Genomic DNA, 17,139 nt, shown 5'->3' with positions numbered 1-17,139 from the left:
TCACAGTTTCACACAGGAAAAATGTTGTCGCAATTATCCATTTTTATAGGCAAATCAGACAATTCATCAGGCAGTTCATCCTAGAATGTTCTGAGTGTGATAGCAGGCTGGAAGACCAGCCACTGAGCCCTACCATCACACCATCTTTAGAACTCCACAATGATGCTTCAACAGCTATCCAAACTGCAGTCCTCTGTATGTTTACTTCTGTGTGGACCAAGGAAACCACCAAATGCAAATCCTTATACAGCCATGAAATTCACAAGGTCACCCTGGATCACTCTCACTGTTCCTCAAGAATATCTACCTCACAGGTTTGTTGCAAAATGAAACATTGGATATTTACCATGAAGGTCCTTTCTGGGATGGCTGTGAGGAGATATCCACACAGTTCTGGTTACATTCATCACTACCCAGAGAGATATAGGGACTCACATGATCTAAAGCTTTGCTGACAAGTTGCCTCTTCTGGCTCCTTCTTCCTTGCCTTCACCAGAACAGAGCTCTCTTTCTATCTCTTTTTTCTTGTTCTTGCTCAGACCAGTCTTTTCCTGCCTTCTTTCTTCTTTTTCTTTCCTTTTATTTTCATCAAAGATTTTACCTGGTTTGCTTTTTGTTTCTGTTTTTTAAGTTCCTTCCCTTTTCTGTTTCCTTGTTCTCTCTAATGGCAAACCTATCATTGTGATTTCTTAACAAGATTTGGTCAGAAGGGGCTTGCTGTTGCTTTCCTCTGAGACTGAGACAGTGTGATATGTCCAAGGTCACCCAGTGCGATTTCATGATCAAGTGGGGATTTGAACCCTGGTCTCTAGACTCCTAGTCCAACACCCAAACTGTACTGGCTCTCAAAGGCAATGCAATAACTACTCTACGTGCCTTTTTGAGAGCCTATAGAACAGGCACCCCTTAGTTCCTGATGGAACTGAAAATCTGGGCAATGGCAGCAACAGAAGAGATGTTGTGATCCCAACTCTGATCAGAGAATGGGGACAGAGGGCGAACTACAGTGGACCCTTGTTATACGCTGGGGTTTGGTTCCAACATTCCCCGTGTATAACAAAATCAGTGGATGCTCAAGTCCCATTAAATATGACATAGCAAAATGGTGTCCCTTATAAAAAATGGAAAATCAAGGTTTGATATTTGAAATTTATAATTTTTTGAACATTTTCAAACCGTGGATTCTTGAATCCATGTATTAAAAATCTGTGTATAAGAAGGGCTGACTGTATCCTGAAGGAAGGGTGGGTTAGAAATGTAATTAGTCAGAGATGAAGATATGTGGCATTCTGTAATTTGTTCAATAGGATCTTCCAGAATTTTTTCATGACTAGCTTTGTCACCTTGAACTGAAGGAAGCTGCACTATAAAAATATCTAGCATGCTCCATACTGTTCATATAAAGAAACTAAAGGTGACTGTAATGACTTTTTAGGCTCTATCACCAAATATAATGATGACAAATCCCTGTTTAAAACTCAAGTTCACAATATTATATAATATAGTAGCATGGATATACTATATATGGCAGACAAGCCTTTAGATAAAACAAAATATGAACTTTATTGAACAAAGGGTTTAAACAGATATGACTTGAACTAAATGGTATTAAACAGCTGTTAGTTCAGGCAAGTATTACTTTGTTACATTTGTACTCTTTATTTCGTTACTGTTATTTCTCTTTCCCAAAATATTCTTCAACCACCTAAGGACTTCCCTGTCCCTCTTTAGGCACTTCTTTTTTACTAACTCAGCCACCAAGGCTATAATATCTCTCAAGCAATTATGTAACTCCAAACCCCTCTTCTTGAGTCTGGTTAAACAGAGCCTCTCCTCAAGACTCTCCAAAACAACTACTGTCCCACTCTGGACCTAATAGTTTCCTCAATAACTATTCCCTCAGGAATTATCGGAACCCAGTCCTTTCTTGGACTCTATAGTTCCCTCTCTCTAAACCTAACTCACTCCCCAAACTCCACTCCAGCCCTATTACGCAGGATTCCAACCCCTAACTGACTCCCAACTGTCCACATTCCAACTGCCAAAACCAACGGACGCATAGGGCCTGTACAGACAGGCCAAAATAAAGCTGCTTTGGGTCACTTTGGAAGTATGTTGTTTAAATCACATATGCATCTTAAGAGACCAGAAGCTGCACAAAAGCTGCGCTCCAGTCCTTAGGACTGGAGCATGGCTTTGGCATGGCTTCTGGCCTCTTAGAATGCATGCATCATTTAAACAGCATACCTCCAAAGTGATCCGAAGCAGCTTTATTTTGGCCAGTCTATATGGGCTCATAGAATGTTCAAAAGTTCCAGCCCACATTGGTCAGCTGGATGTTCTCTGCGTCACAGTGACAATGACCTGGTGCTCCTCAGTTTGGAACTACAGCAACAGAGTTTTATTCAATTGATAGAACTGACCCATACTGCATAATGTTAATGCAAAACTTGAAGCAGGTGTATGTTACTTACCTTTCTGCCACAGTGTGTGTATGCATGTGAGTGTCCTTTCAACATCACACTAAAATCATGGTTTGCATTAACTACAATTTAAAACAAAAGTCTTCTTTAGCTTCCAGACAAAAAGCAAGGAAATCACACTTTACACCTGCTTGTCTGCTTTCACCTTCTGTAAGCTCATTCTTCTAGCCACAGTGGGCTTCTGGATAGAGCTGGGATAAGTTACTTTTTACAGTAAAACTCTCTGAATCTACCAGCCAGCATTACCACAAAATTTTCCAAGCACTGCTGCTGGACAGGGAGACAGAATGGCTTGTCAATTCAGACATCATGTTGAAGATATTCAAGGATTTGGTACAAATTGGGCACTGATTTGAACAAATTGTACAAATCTGTACTCCATAATGTATTCAAACCAGGCCTAAAACTGAACTGCCAAGCCTCACATCTCCCCTCAAACAGGGTGAATACTGTCCCTCCAACCCTGTTATTCACAATGGTATACACTCACGGGTTGGAGCGTTTCTTGGCTTCATCAGCATATGCCAGGTGGCGGCACTCCTTCACATGAATGAACAAGGTCTGTGTCTTCTCCTCATAGCTCAAAGTGAAACCAATCTCACCCGTAACGCAGACGTTGCCGAAATCACCTGCCTCACTATAAATACTAACCATGCTTCCCAAAGTGCTCTAAGAAAATTTAAAAGACAAAAAGTGTCATAAATCATTTGCTGCAAAGGGGAGGAATGTTCCCTATAACACCCCAGATTGCAATTCTCATCAGCCCTAGCCAGCAACAGCCAACAATGAGGGAACATGGGAATAGCAGTACAACCTCTAGAGCCCCATGTTGCCTACCCTTAATACATGGAGAAGGAAGCTGAATTTAACCTTCCTTGTCAAATTTCTACTCACATCACCTTGGGCATCTGTTTCATATTTAGATCAGTTATACCAGGTCAAGGGGCCACATGTAGTCCACCAAAGGATTTTGAGTGGCCGGTGAGAATGTGGAATGTCAGAGAGGGCCATGCGGAGGAGAAGAAGAAAAGGCAAATAATCATCCTGCAAGGCTCCTCTGCTGCTCAGCCTCCTTCTGAGGACATGGCCATGAGGAAGAGGAGGAGGACACGCAAATGGCCGCCCTGCAAGGCTCCTCCGCTGCTTGGCTTTCTCCCAAGGAGACCAATGGGTGAAGGAAGAGGAGAAAGAGGGGCCAAAGCTTACTCTTCAAGGATCCTCCATCATGCGGCCTTCTTCCAAGGAGAAGGCCAGGTGGAGGAGGCGAAGGACAGGTAAGGCCTGTCTCCTGAGGAGAACACCGGTCAGAGGAAGAGGAGGATTGAATTAATATTAATTAGTTCTAATTAGCATTAATTAATAATATTAATAGATAAATATTTAATTCAAACCTATTTGCAGCCCAAAATGGTTTAGCCTATTTTAATTTTGGCCCTTACCTACTGCCAAGTTGTGCAGGTCTGAGTTATACTCAGTTGATGCAGCCTACCTCTGCATCAACTAAATATGCTACATGGTCTGGGAACCATGCCTTATGAGGGGAGACTTAGGGAGTTGGGGATGTTTAGCCTAGAGAAGAAAAGGTTAAATAGGTGATATGACAGACCTGTATAACTATTTGAAGGGGTGTCATATTGAGGTTGTTTTCTGAAACAAGAAAGAAAGCTTGTTTTCTGCTGCTCCAGAGAATAGGACAGGCAACAATGTAAGCAAGCTACAGGAAAAGAGATTCCACCTAAACATCAGCAGGAACTGAGAGTAAGAGCTGTTTGACAGTGGGACACACTCCCTCCAAGTATGGTGGAGTCTCCTTCTTTAGAAGTTTTTAAACAGAGGCAGGATAGCCATTAGTCGAGGGTGCTTTGATTGTGAGTTCCTCCATGGCAGAGGGTTGGACTGGATGGCCCTTGAGGTCTCTTTCAACTCTATGATTCCACTTCTTCCAGACTCCAAGGATAGGAAGAAGCTTTCTTCTGTGTGATAGAAGTGGAGCTGAAATAGTCCCCCCCCCCATCCCTGGTTGCAATGCTCCCTTTCCTCAGATTAGTCCCCATATCATGACTTACTGGGAAATCTTAGTATATTGCAGCAGACTAGCAAGAGTTTCAGATTCCCAATTATTTAACAATAGAAACAACTTAATTTTTTTGTAAAAAGTTCCTTGCTCCAAATCAGATTGTTGAAAAACTAAGTGGGTGGAAAGAAGGAATTGGTTTTTGTTTTAAAAGACTGGTTGTCTTGGTTCAGGTCATAATCATAAATTGCTCATCTGAGCATGATCCAAGAACATTTTGTTCTTAATCCTTAATTTATGTTTACCTCAACAGCCACTGGCTTCCACTGGTAAGGGTACCAGTTAAAGTGAATCCCATAAGCCCACCTTGCATCAGTCATCCTATCCTCCACTCACAGAATTTTTATAACAGATATTAAGGCCAGCACTCACTGAGGATGCACCACTGCGCATGCTGCTTCTGGCCGCTCTCCTCCGATGGATCTCTACCAGGCTATCTATGTCTTCCTCTTCCTCTTCCTGGGGAAAGGCATACAAAAGAGTTCCCTGTTATGTCCTAAACAGCTTCAATGTGCCCTATGCATATTAAACTGTTACTACAACACTACCACAACCCACATACTATCATAGATCATGTTCCATGTTAAGTGTGTGTCAGCTGAATTGCTCTGACATTACAACCAGAAATCCAGATGCTGAAAGTGGGATTATACTTAGAAAACAGCTCAGGACTGTGCCACCAGCACAGGACTAAGGTGGCTTACAAAAGGCTAGAACTAGGTAAGTAAGTTAAAATACAATTAAACAAGTTTAGATTAAAACTCCATTAATTTTTTAAAAAAAGAAAGATCTCATTTACAGATGACACACAACTATCAACAGTTTAAAAGTTGTCAAGTTTTGTTTTGATCTCATATACTTTGCTGCAATCAGATTTTACCATGAGTGATTTAAAATGCTTCAGCTGTGATAAGATTACCTTCAAATTCTTTCCTACTCTATTAACATTGGCTGATTTGGGGGCCTCTTTTCTGACCCAGAACCCTCCAGGGGCTACAAAAACTGCTAAAAAGCAAGAACCAACAAAACTCCAGGAAGCTAAATGTCCATCTCTGGTTTTGAAAAATCGGTAGGATTTTTTAAAAATGAAAAACAGTACAGGCAATCTATTTTAAAGGTGAAATTACCTTCCTGAAGATGTCCAGGAGAGAATATGCACTTTGTTCCCTTTTTTGGGAGCAAAATGACAGTACAAAAAAAGGGGGGTTCTGTCTACCCTTATATTAGATTAACTGAATGATCTTCCCAAAAACCATGCACATACTGAGGGCATCCTAGTATCCAGAAAACAGCTCAGAATCCTTGCAGTAATGATATAAAGTGGTAAGGAATACCAACTTTTGGCTAGGCACTATAATGGCAGGCAAGCTCAGCTCAATGCCTCCAAGGGGATAAGGCCACAGAGATGAATTTAGCAAAGAAGATAGCAAATGACTAATCACAATTCCTGTGGAAACTTTCAGCTGGGCAGCTCCCCCATGCTTTTGCTCTCACTGTTTTGTGATCAGGAAAAAAATTATGTTATTGATCAGCTCTGAATGACGATGCAGCCAACCATCTGACTTAGGGAAGTCAGAGAGCTAATTGGGGAAAAAATGATCCAATCTCAGTCCTGCCACCAGCCTCACTTGGTGAGGACACAAGAGAGGGCCCTTCTCAGTGGCAGCTCCCACTCTCTTAAACTCCCTTTCATGGGAGGACAGACTGGCTCGCTCCCTGCTCAATTTTGGCCAGTGGACAAAGTACTTTTTGTTTAAGCAGATTTTTAATATGTAAGCAGGGGACTTTTTACTGGGATGTTTTATTTATCTTTTTAAATTTTTATAAGTCTTCCAAATGATTTAATACTATTTTATATGATGAATTTAATTATTTTTTTGTTGTGAAGGTTTCTTAATTGACTCTTTCTGTGAGCCTCCTTGGGTCTTGCTTGTGTAGATTTTGTGGTTTACAGATATATTTTTCCTTGATCACCCAAGCTGTGATTAAAGAAAATTCGCTGTGGTTATTTATTAATTCCAGCAAGAAGCACCAACATGTATACATTTCCCTTCTGTTAATAAAACTTAATTTTTAGGTAAGTAAGAGATTTATATCTAACCACCTAACAGCAACATCACCACCAGAGGGTAGCCACACTCCAAAAAATGTTATAACTGTATTTATCCAGTCTCTCTCTAGGGAAGGAAGAAGAAGCTTACAGGGCACTGTACAAGTGGGAAGAGGTAGGGAAGGCCCAACTATTTTCTCAGTCTAATTGGAAATGGTTGGTCCCAGGCCAGGGGAATCAAGTGTCTTAAGACAACAAAGTTAGATCCAACTCCCAAGAACAAGGAAAGTACAGTAGTGGAATTTTTGCAGACCCTCACATTTGTAGATGAGGTGCAAAGTGGGGGAAAGGCTAGGTCCTAACCCTGGGACTCAGTGAGTCCTTTCTCTCAGTTGGGGTATGCAGCTTCAGAGGCTCAGGAGGCCAGGCCTATTTGCCATTAACTTTGATCTGGCCCTTCCTGGGAAATGGGGAAGTGACTTCCTGATTACTTCCAATTTTCCAAAAACAATTTGTTTTCTTGCCCTAAATAAATTGTGGGAAATGTACCTTATTTTGTGCCAGAATTATTTCCCCTGGGGCTTCCAGAAGCACCATCCTCCATTTTGGTGTCAATTTTGTTAAAGATTGGAGCGGTTATAGAGAGGATAGTCTCATGGTCACACAGCCTTCAGGAGTCACACATAGCAGAGAGACCACATGGTTCCCATCCATTTTACAAGCTTACCATTTCAGCACTGAGGCCAGGAACTGACTTGCTTCTGTCCCCCAGAGTTCCATTATCATTAACGGACTCTTCCGGTCGCAGGTCAATCACTGATTTGGTGTACTCTAACAATTGGAGAGGAAATCAGAGGACCAATGGTTTCAGCATCAGAACTGGAAGGAATCCCAGCCATCAATCAAATCCATCCCTTTAATGTAAAACAAGATTATCCCGTACCCAAGGCACATCTCAAATAGGTGCTTCTCCACCCTTCAAGGAATCTGAAGAGGAAAAAGTTCCATCTTCATCTCCACCTGCTTTTTTCCCAGCTGAATGATATTTACAGCCAGATCAAACACATTTAAAGAAATGCATGTCATAAGAGCTGGGAAAAGACCCAAGAAAGCTCCTGCTAATTAGGAGGTGGCAACCTGAGAGCTAGTGTAGCATAGTTATTTGAATGTTGGGCTATGATTCTGGAGACCAGGGTTCAATTCCTAGCTTGGCCATGAAACCACCTGGGTGACCTTAGGCAAGTCACACACTCGCAGCCTCAGGGGAAGGTAATGGCAAACCTGCCCTGAACAAATCTTGCCAAGAAAATCCCATGATAGGGTCAACATAGGCTCACCCTAAATTGGAAACGATTTAAAGGCATACAACACACACACAAACAACACAGGGATTGATGGACCAATTACCCGGTTCAATCTCTGTTTATGACACCCTGCTCCACAGAGCTCACAGTCAACCACATGGTCCCATTTTGCACTTTAGACTCATAACAATCCTGAAAGACAGAATAGGATCAGAAGGAGCAAATCACCTAATGTAAGTAATCAAGTAAGATACATGGCTGAGTCAAGATCTGAACTCAACTCTCTCTAGTCTAAAACGCAACACCCTAAACACAATACTACACCAGCCAGCATAGGAAACAGCAGCACATTATATCTTAAACAGAGCCTGAAAATTAGTTTGGGGCATCACAATTCCCAGAATCCCCAACCAGCACTGTTAGTAGCTATGCTAGCTGAGAAACCCTGAGAGCTGTCATCCCCAACACTAATTCTCCCATGTTCTGCTCTGAAGGAATCTTACCTGAGGGTCTCTGTCTTCTTCTAGGGTTCTTCTTGAACAAGGTTTCATTCTCATCAGCTGAAGCTGCACTTTGGCTGCCCAAACGAACTTCCTAGGAAAGAATTAGCCAGCTTCAAAGAAAAGGCACAGACAGAGACACTACAGCCACATCAATCACCCCACTGCAAGCTTGTTGAAATATCAAGTAAACTCAGTTCCAAGAGGCAACGCCTGCTGTTGTTGTGTTGATATTGTGCCAGTCCCAGCTGTAAAAGGTGCCAAGTACTTCATTGGCATTTTCAAACCCAAAAATGTTCAGATACGCAGAGGGTTTGATGCCCCCACTTATACTACACAAAGTACCAGTCATCACAGTGAACAGAGACTGATACAAGCCGAGCATGCTGAGAACTGGGCTGTTCTGGTAAAAGGGATTCTTGAGTTTTCCAGATACCCTACACTCATCCTCTTCAGAGGAGAATTACATTGCTCAAGCAAGTTAATCCTCATTTTAAACATTATTAAATATTTATAAACCATCCTCAGGATGGTATACATATAAAAATCAATTTAAAAAGTTAAAATTTTAAACAAGACACACTGAAAACATATTAAACAATTTAAGAGATCAACAATTTAACACATTAAAACTGGTTAGACAGTGCCTGACGCCAAGCTGATGGATTCTGGAATCCTTGGCCAGCATCACAGACAAGCATTATGCAGCTGTCCAATGGTGTGGAACTGTCCAGTTCGTATATGATAGAATTTAAGCATCACCATAAACTTTGGCAAAAGATTCCTATTTCCCTTCTCCATTATCCCCTCCCCCTATTTTTGGTTGCTGTTCGTTCTCTTTCCTCCTCTCTTTTCCTCACCTCCCATCCTTTTTCCTTTTGTTTTTAAATGTAATGTGAAAGATATGAAGGAGTTATTTTACTTCAGCTTTGCTTTCTCCATTCCCACCATTATGAACTGAAGAGAAAGTGGAGGCTTGTGCCTGCATACTAAATATTTGTTTGTTTGTGTTTTCACATTAAAAACTTTTCTGTGTAAGTCACAACTATAATTTGGCTTCAAAGTAAGGAATGTGCACTCATGCTTGAGGACATGAATTTCTTGGATAGGGACAACTTTTGAAGGTAGGAGGCTGCATCAGCTTCTCAGAGACCTTGAAGGGCTGCACTCTTTGCTGAACCCACAAACACACACATACAAATCCACTGTATCCCCCTCCCGAACTGCTTCACAGAGGGAGGCAAGTTGGTCATTTCAATCCCCCTGAGCCATTTTAGGCCCAGGAGAGGCCTTTGCTTTCTGTTTTAAAAAGGTCTAAAAGAGAGATGTGTGTGTGTGTGTGTGTGTGTGTGTGTGTGTGTGTGTGTGAAACAAATGCTCCCTATTCTCCGTAGAGACCACTAGGGGGCAAAATGAGACAAACTTTGCTAACCCTAGTTCATCTACTGTATTCACCATAACTTTGGGGCCCAGCCACATAATGAGGGGAAGTGAGGTTTCCCTGGTGTGTATACTTGTTGCTTCCGTACAATCATAAAATCATTCAGATGGAAGAGACCTCAAGGGCCATTATTTACAAATCTGTTTTTAGACAGTGGCTCTGATCAGGCCAGGACAAAAATGTACAAGAAATGTTCTATTTGTACAAATGTCTAGAGAAGAAGTTCAAACTTACACTGTCAGAACAGGAGGGGGAAGCCTCTCTGAAGCGGGCAGGGAGGGTCAGGCTGGATGCATTGGACCCTGAAGGGCTGACAGTTTTTGTCCTCTCTTGGTGAGCACTGAAAAAACAATACAAAAAGCCTGTGGTGGTACAGATCATAAGCAGCACACCAAAAGGGTCAATCGACTTTAGCAACCCATTGACCCCAGACTAGAACTCTGAAAAGTTACTTTTTCAAAGAAAAGTTACCAGAATCTCCCAGTGGTTATGGTCACTGACCATGGAAGCTGGGTGATTCTTGGCACTGCAATCCAAGCTACTTTTTCCAAGCTATGTCCTAGAGTGAATAGTCCAGCCTACCCATCCATGCATCCTATACCTCCCTCCTTCCCTCCCTTTACTTCTATCCCATCTTTCCCCCAGACTGGAACTCAAGGCAGTAAATTATAATGAAAACACAAAAACTCAGTATGGAAAGACAGTTCTTCAACTGGGTCTGAGCCATATAGGACTTTATACATCATAACCAGCACTTTGAATTTTGCCCAGAAACAGCCCAGCAGTGAGCGAAACTTATGCAACCAAGGAGCTGCGTGCTCCCTGGAACCAGCACCCATTAACAATCTGGCTTTAGACCACACAATTATATATGCTAATAAGAAGGAGAACAATGTCTGTAAAGGCCATATATCTTCCCACACTACCCCCCTTTCTCTGACTTTAAGCAACCCTCATTCACTCACTCTGCTCTCTCACAACTGAACTCAACGGATGTAACTGTCTAGAATGCTACTTCAGAGAATTCAGAGATCCTCCACATTCTAAGTTCTATAACAAAAATGGTCAACTGTGATACTTCCAGATACTGTAGATTGCAACTGCCATCAAGTGTATCTAACACAGCCAATGGTGAGTGAGATGGGAGCTGCAGTCCCACAATTTCTTGGGGGCCCAGTGACTCACCCTTGGTCTAAAAGGCTGAAACATTACTCTTTGACATTGCTATAGGTACTGTTTTTTTCTAACCTGGCAGCTGCAGGAGGAGAGATAGGATGGTAGCCATCTAGGCTCATGTTCTCAGTAGATTCTGTGTCACTCTTTGGGTCCCGTGGCTCCAAGCGTTCCGGGGCCAAGCTAGAAGAAAACAGCACATACAGATAAGCAACAAAAAAGGGCAAAACACCCAAGTCAGACCTACCATTAAGGAAAGTGATTCAACTCCTTGGGCAGAAAGTAATGGAAGGCAGAAGCAATGTATTAGAAGAGAGGTAGGCTGTACACTCCAAACTTCCCTAATTGGTTGTGGTGGACACTGCTCCACTGCCAGTGTTGAAGTAAACTTCCAGTCCAACTGAGAGAAGGTACCATTTAGTTCTTCACCTCAGGCAATAAAATATCTTGGGTCTGAATTTCAAAGGTAACATATCAAATCCCTCAAAACTTGAATTAAACAGTCAGGTAGTAGGTAGGATGAAAGACTTCGGCTGGAGACCCTAGAAGGTTAGAACATCTGATGGCAGAGCTTTGAAAAGTTCTTTTTGGACAAGTCCCATAATCCCCCAGGCAGCAGAATTAGCTCTGTGGAGTTGTGCATGAATTGTGGGACTTCCTTGTCTGGGTGATTAACTCATCTACATTCAGCCTGTTCAAGAACTGAGGTCTCCTGGAGTAGCCTTCCTGTGTGTCCCACCAGTATATGCTATGATGCCCTATTTATTGAATGTCCTCCCTTGGAGGTCCAATTGCTGCCATTGGTTTATTTTCAGTACCAAGTCTAAATATGACTTTTATTAAAAACTTTTGAGGACTAAGTTACTTATTAGCTGTACACCTTTAAGCTGTTTTTGGCTATTTTGATTCTGCTTCAGATGTTTTATTGTTTTAAATCTGGAATTGTATTAAATTATTTATATTGTTTTACAAGTCCACCCCACTAAGATTTAAGATTTATGATAAAGGGTAGGATATAAAACTTTCTGATTATGGGATTCATACAACCTATTAAGATCCTGCCATTCCGAAAGGCAATTGGAATAAGACTCATAAGTCAATCTCATGTCTTTTTGTTAGGCCTGAGCTCCAGGCCAGCAGTCAGAAAGAAGCAAGAAACCAAGAGCTATACAAGCAAACTCAGTGCAGGTAGGAAGATGCAACTGATGAAGCAGACTGGCATTCACAAAAGCTTCTGCAAAAAATAACAACAACTTTTTCTCAGTTTAAACATTCCTTTATATGTTTTTATGCTGAAACAGACTAACATAGCTAGTACATGTTTGAATACTATTACAATGTAAAAGGTTCCTGAATTCTAGTGTTTTGAGCGAAAGTGAAGGATTCTCTCATTCACTGCCCACAGTGTCGTACAGAAGCCTTTTCTATGAGAATCATCCTCTTTCCCTAGCATAAGCTACTTCCCACAAATCCTGCAGGACAGCAGCAATTTGCAATAAAAAGCACTTAAAACTGCTTAAACTGCTATGAAAACTGGGTTTTTAAAGAAAATTCTGCCCTCTCGCCATTACCCACCAAGACAGGAACAGATAATTTGTGGCCAAAACTGGGAACTGGAGGTGATGTGCCATCACTTCCAATTGCCTGGGATGCATCTATGCTGCCATGGTGATGAGATGTATCAGCACTGTACACAACTGCCCATCTCATCCTAATGGGTGCTTCTCCCACCACTGCCTCCTCCACTAACATGACTGATGATGGTACATATTAATTTAGCCCCATTTCTTTCCTCAGGTGAGACAGAAATACTCCGCAGAGGGGAAATGAAAGATGCCAGGTGACCTAAGACCCTGGCATGGGGAAAGAGTCACCTAGCTTCCTTGCGTGGCTGCTGAGGGCTCTTCTGCCCTGCTCTGGGGCTGCCTTTGGGATCACTGAGCTGAGCCTTCTGAAGGAGAGCTTCCCCAGCTGTCTCTCTTTTGCTAGCTGAAAGGAAAAGAAAGTTAAATATGGCCCAGAACAGATGGGCACGAAAGAGCAGCCCAAGACTGCTCCAGCCAGAAGTGGGTGAGAACCCCTGTCCACATGGCCCGCTCCCAAGGCGGGATGTTGATGCAGGAGCCAACTAGCAACACCAAGAGTCAGATTATCCCAACTCCTTTTTGCTCTGGGTCTAAGGACCAGAGCATGGCTTTGGCACATTCCGCCCCCTTTGGAAGTGTGCGTCGTTTAACTGGCACGCCTCCAAAGCAGCCGGAAGCTACCTCATTTGGCTATTTCACCCATATGTCTTAAAATATTGCACTTTTCACAGTTTTAACAGTGATTTTAATTTATTTGAATGTCTTTGTCATTATGTTATCTAATTCAAGTTTCTGTTTTTAATTGACATTTTATTATGGCTAGCACCTGAGCACCTTTTCTGGCACAAAGCTCGGATGCCACAAAAATTAATACACCTTTTTATGTCAAAACACTCTGACAGCACTTGAAGCAAATGCATCAGAATTTGTAGGGACACATAGTCAAGAATAACCTACTCCAGCCAGCCAGATTCTTTGGAAAGTGCCCAGGGAGAGCTAGAGAGCAAGTGTGGTCTCTAGATTAGAGTGGTGGGCTATTTAGCCATGAAAACCATTGGCTGATCTACGATCAGTCACTCTGTCTCAGCATGACCTACCTCACAGGACTGTTGTGAGGATATAGTCATGAGGAAGAGGAAGATATAAACTCCCTTGAGCTAACTAAACGGAAAATGGATATAAACATAGCAAATTTTAAAAAACAAATTAAAAAGTAAACAAAGCAATGGCTCTCTTCTTTCATATTCATCACAGTAATTTGGTACTCTGAAGCATATGGCCTCTTTGTATTCCCAAGACGATACTAGTAAAATAGACAGGTGTACTTACTGGCACCAGTGTAGCAAAATTATCCAGGCTGACTCCAGCAAGATAGCCAAGTTAAATGAAGAAAAATGGGTGGGAGAAGTGGATTAGCTACCTACCTGAAACAAACTCAAAAACAGCTGCAACACAGAAGATATTTGGTGGTTTTCTTATTTTTAAAAATTAATTATATTTTCAATTGGAAAATACTAAAATATATATCCTATATGAGGACCAGTGGCGATAGCCTCTTTTTTGCTGCCCTCCAAACAAGAGTAATCATACCTAGTGGTTTGCGCCGAAGAGACATTCGAACGATGTCACTGCCCAGCCTATTAGCAAAACGATTCACTCTTTGGTCAAAGAACCAGTCGCCTGTTGATTTTTTCAACTCCCTGCAGGAAAAAGGAAATAAATAAGTCCACAAGCAATTATATGTATTCATTTAACCACCGACTGCCAGTTCACCAGTTCAGGGCAGTAGGCATGCTGGGATAACCATTTGTGTGTAGACTCTGCCATGTATCACAGAATTTGATATTCTGAGAATTGCAGTTTTCATTTAATTTAAAAAATAAAACCTAATTTTCTAACTTTTACTGGCTTGCATAAAGTACATTATTTAGTCTGAAACAAGGCTTAATTAGGAACTGTCTCCCTGCAGTGGTCCATACCTGGCTTGCAGACTGAGAGGTTTCCCATTTCTTCTCTACCCAATATGAGTGGCAAGTAAGCCTTGAGGGCTAGAATGATTTTCTTTAAATCCTTTTTTAAAATCTGAATTTTTTCTCTACATTCCAGATCTTGGATTCCAGATGTTACTGACTGGCAGCTCTCATGATCCCAGATAACCAGCCATGCAGGCCAGGGATTTGGGGAGCTGTAAACCAATAACACTTGGGGACCAATATTTGGAAAACCAATGAACAGAGATTGTAAACTATATATCATGAATCAGACTGCAAATGTGGGTTCAGGGCCAACAACAAACCACAACTAGCCCAGAAACAAAACAGACTGGGGTGAGAACAGGAAGTAATCTGGACCAAACCAGGCTGCCGGACTTACGCCTCCTTGGTACAGACTTTGCAGCGCCAGGAGCTATTGGCACTGTAGGAGCGGCAGTCACTACATACAAGATGGTTGCAGCTGCGGCATGTATTCGTTCTGGAGCTAATCCGGCCCAGGCTAGTCTGGCAGCGGGCACACGTCCGCTCACTGTAGCGCTGGCTGCCACGTTTGGCTCCTTTTCTGCGGATCTCGAGAAGCTCATTCTTCAGGCGCCTGTTGCAAGGAGCAAGGAGAAAAGTCACTAAGAGCTGCCCATATAGGGAATTACTCTGAACTCTTACATGGCATCCACTCCAAGGACCAGAATTTGGGAATGTAGCTTCTTTGGATCACAACTCCCAAAATTCCACAGCCATATTTCAATCCAGATAGTGGATTTTAGGGGATGCTGAGTGGGGAATTCTGAGAACTCTAATGGGGGGAGGGGCATTTTCCCTTGTTGCAGATCCTTTAAAGCAGTGCATGTTCAGCTATTTGATGTGCCAAACCTGCAGGGATTTCCTTCTGATGTGCAAGGGACTGGCACCATACTTGTGCTCATTGACTGCAATGTTTTCTTTCTTTCTTCAAAGCTCTCCAAGAACTTCTGACTAACAGCTGAGGGGCTAGCATCAGTCTAAAGACCATTACTTTGAACAGCAATGTTCTAAAGCAAGGGCAGGCAACTGTTTTGTTCTCATTGCTTTGGACTTCAATCCTGTAATCCTGTATTACCTATGCCAGTTAAAGCTGATAGCAACAATAGGGCAAAAACATCAAGAGGACCAGAGCCACCTAGACCTTCTCCAAAGCAAGATTGGCATCTCTCTCTGACTGACATCATCTTGACAAATACTTGCCTCCTGGCATTCATACCTGATTCGCCTCTCTTCTGCTTTCCGCAGCTCTTCATCCCGCTGCAGAACCTGGAGGATTAAATCCCGCTCTGCTTCCAAAAGAAAAGAAAGGTCGACAGCCTCCATCATGTCCTGTTCTGTCTAGGAACCAGCTCTCCTTCCCTGGGTGGAGCTGCAACCTCCAAGCTAGGAGAAAACACAAAACAAAGAGTTTAAACAGGGAAAGAACAACAAAAGGAAATATCACATTTGATGAAAATCCAAATGTTTTTGCCAAAATGTTTACACTGAATGCAAGTGCAACTGATATGAAAGGTAAAGATCAGAAGCACTGCATCTTGTTCTGTCCATACAATATTTGAGTGTCCGCAAAGCTGGAGAAAAACCCAGAGTATCTTAGCATTTTAATATATGGGTTTCAAATTAAAAGTCAGGAACAAAAGTTCAATTTCTTAAATTATCACTCACATACGTTGGGTGAAAATAGACCAGAGAAGTGGAACATGTGGTCCTCTGAATGTTGTTCAGCTGCAACATCATCCCTCACCACTGGCTGTAGTATCCAACCACATCTGGTTGGCCACATGTTCTCCACCAAATGGAATCAATTAGATAAGTGAGATATAGCTAACTTAAGTCACACTGATTTCAGTGATAATGCTGCTAGCATTACTAAGTCAGTATACACAACTTTCTGTTAATATACTCATAATGTAAATATAAATTAATACTGTATCTAGCAGCAGGTTTATCGCCTGCCTTCATGAACAGGCAGTGCAGTGAGACAGCCTCTGTGCTACCATCATGCCCTTTGGCAACTAAAGTACACAGCACTTACATGGATCTCCACCATTCCAGATGTGGCCTGGAAAAACCCAACAACCAGTCCAGATTTTTTGACCAATTGTTTAAAATGATCCAAACAATAGACATTTCAGATTTTGTCCCTAAACACCTTATTGGCCACTAAGGGGCAGCAAAGTATTCAACTGCCTGCCATGCAATTATTCTATGATATTACAGTGGTCCCTTGCCTTACGTGGGGATCCATTCCTGACCCCTCCACATAAGGCAAGTTCCACCTATGCTCAAGTCCCATTGAGGATAATGGGGCTCGTGCACACGGCAGCGTGGAGGCACAAGTGTTGCGGGCACATGCGCCATTCATTGAATGGCGCGGGGTTTCCAGCAGAAGCTGGAAGCAGTGTAAAAGGCGCCCGCTTATGACGCGGGCACAATGTAAAATCTGTAGTAAAAGGGTGTATTTTTTTTAATGCAGACACCACATTGAGCAAATATGTTTACCTAGTACCTAA

At 42.2% G+C, this 17,139-nt stretch overlaps 2 protein-coding genes across 3 annotated transcripts in view; one reads left to right on the top strand and one right to left on the bottom strand.

Annotated features, from left to right (window-relative positions):
• The window catches only part of SYTL4 (synaptotagmin like 4), a 29,838-nt gene that overhangs the window by 9,837 nt on the left and 2,862 nt on the right, over positions 1-17,139 (bottom strand). The window contains exons 2-11 of the mRNA XM_089536688.1: positions 15,843-16,009; positions 14,985-15,200; positions 14,202-14,311; positions 12,900-13,014; positions 11,101-11,208; positions 10,087-10,192; positions 8,415-8,505; positions 7,335-7,438; positions 4,930-5,016; positions 2,974-3,152 (exon numbers count right to left, since the gene is read on the bottom strand). Of these exons, the coding sequence (XP_089392814.1) occupies positions 2,974-3,152; positions 4,930-5,016; positions 7,335-7,438; positions 8,415-8,505; positions 10,087-10,192; positions 11,101-11,208; positions 12,900-13,014; positions 14,202-14,311; positions 14,985-15,200; positions 15,843-15,952 (1,226 nt within the window). The 5' untranslated portion in view covers positions 15,953-16,009. The remainder of the gene's footprint in view (positions 1-2,973; positions 3,153-4,929; positions 5,017-7,334; positions 7,439-8,414; positions 8,506-10,086; positions 10,193-11,100; positions 11,209-12,899; positions 13,015-14,201; positions 14,312-14,984; positions 15,201-15,842; positions 16,010-17,139) is intronic.
• On the top strand, positions 2,872-15,848 carry LOC149308912 (uncharacterized). 2 transcript variants are annotated; one of them, XM_089536690.1, is made up of 3 exons: positions 2,872-3,757; positions 12,145-12,213; positions 15,560-15,848. In XM_089536690.1, exons 1-3 carry the CDS (start codon positions 3,330-3,332, stop codon positions 15,579-15,581), a joined length of 519 nt encoding a protein of 172 aa, XP_089392816.1. In that variant the 5' UTR covers positions 2,872-3,329; the 3' UTR covers positions 15,582-15,848. The 2 variants fall into 2 exon arrangements, with proteins under 2 accessions (XP_089392816.1, XP_089392815.1); XM_089536689.1 differs by having other exon boundaries at positions 14,718-15,848.

The sequence above is a fragment of the Sceloporus occidentalis genome, unplaced genomic scaffold (assembly GCF_023333645.1).
Source record: "Sceloporus occidentalis isolate IW3139 unplaced genomic scaffold, rSceOcc1.0.p SCAF_8, whole genome shotgun sequence".
NCBI classification, from domain to species: Eukaryota; Metazoa; Chordata; class Lepidosauria; order Squamata; family Phrynosomatidae; genus Sceloporus; species Sceloporus occidentalis.
The sequence above is the reverse complement of the archived record's forward strand: the minus strand, read 5'-3'. Positions and strand labels throughout refer to the sequence as shown.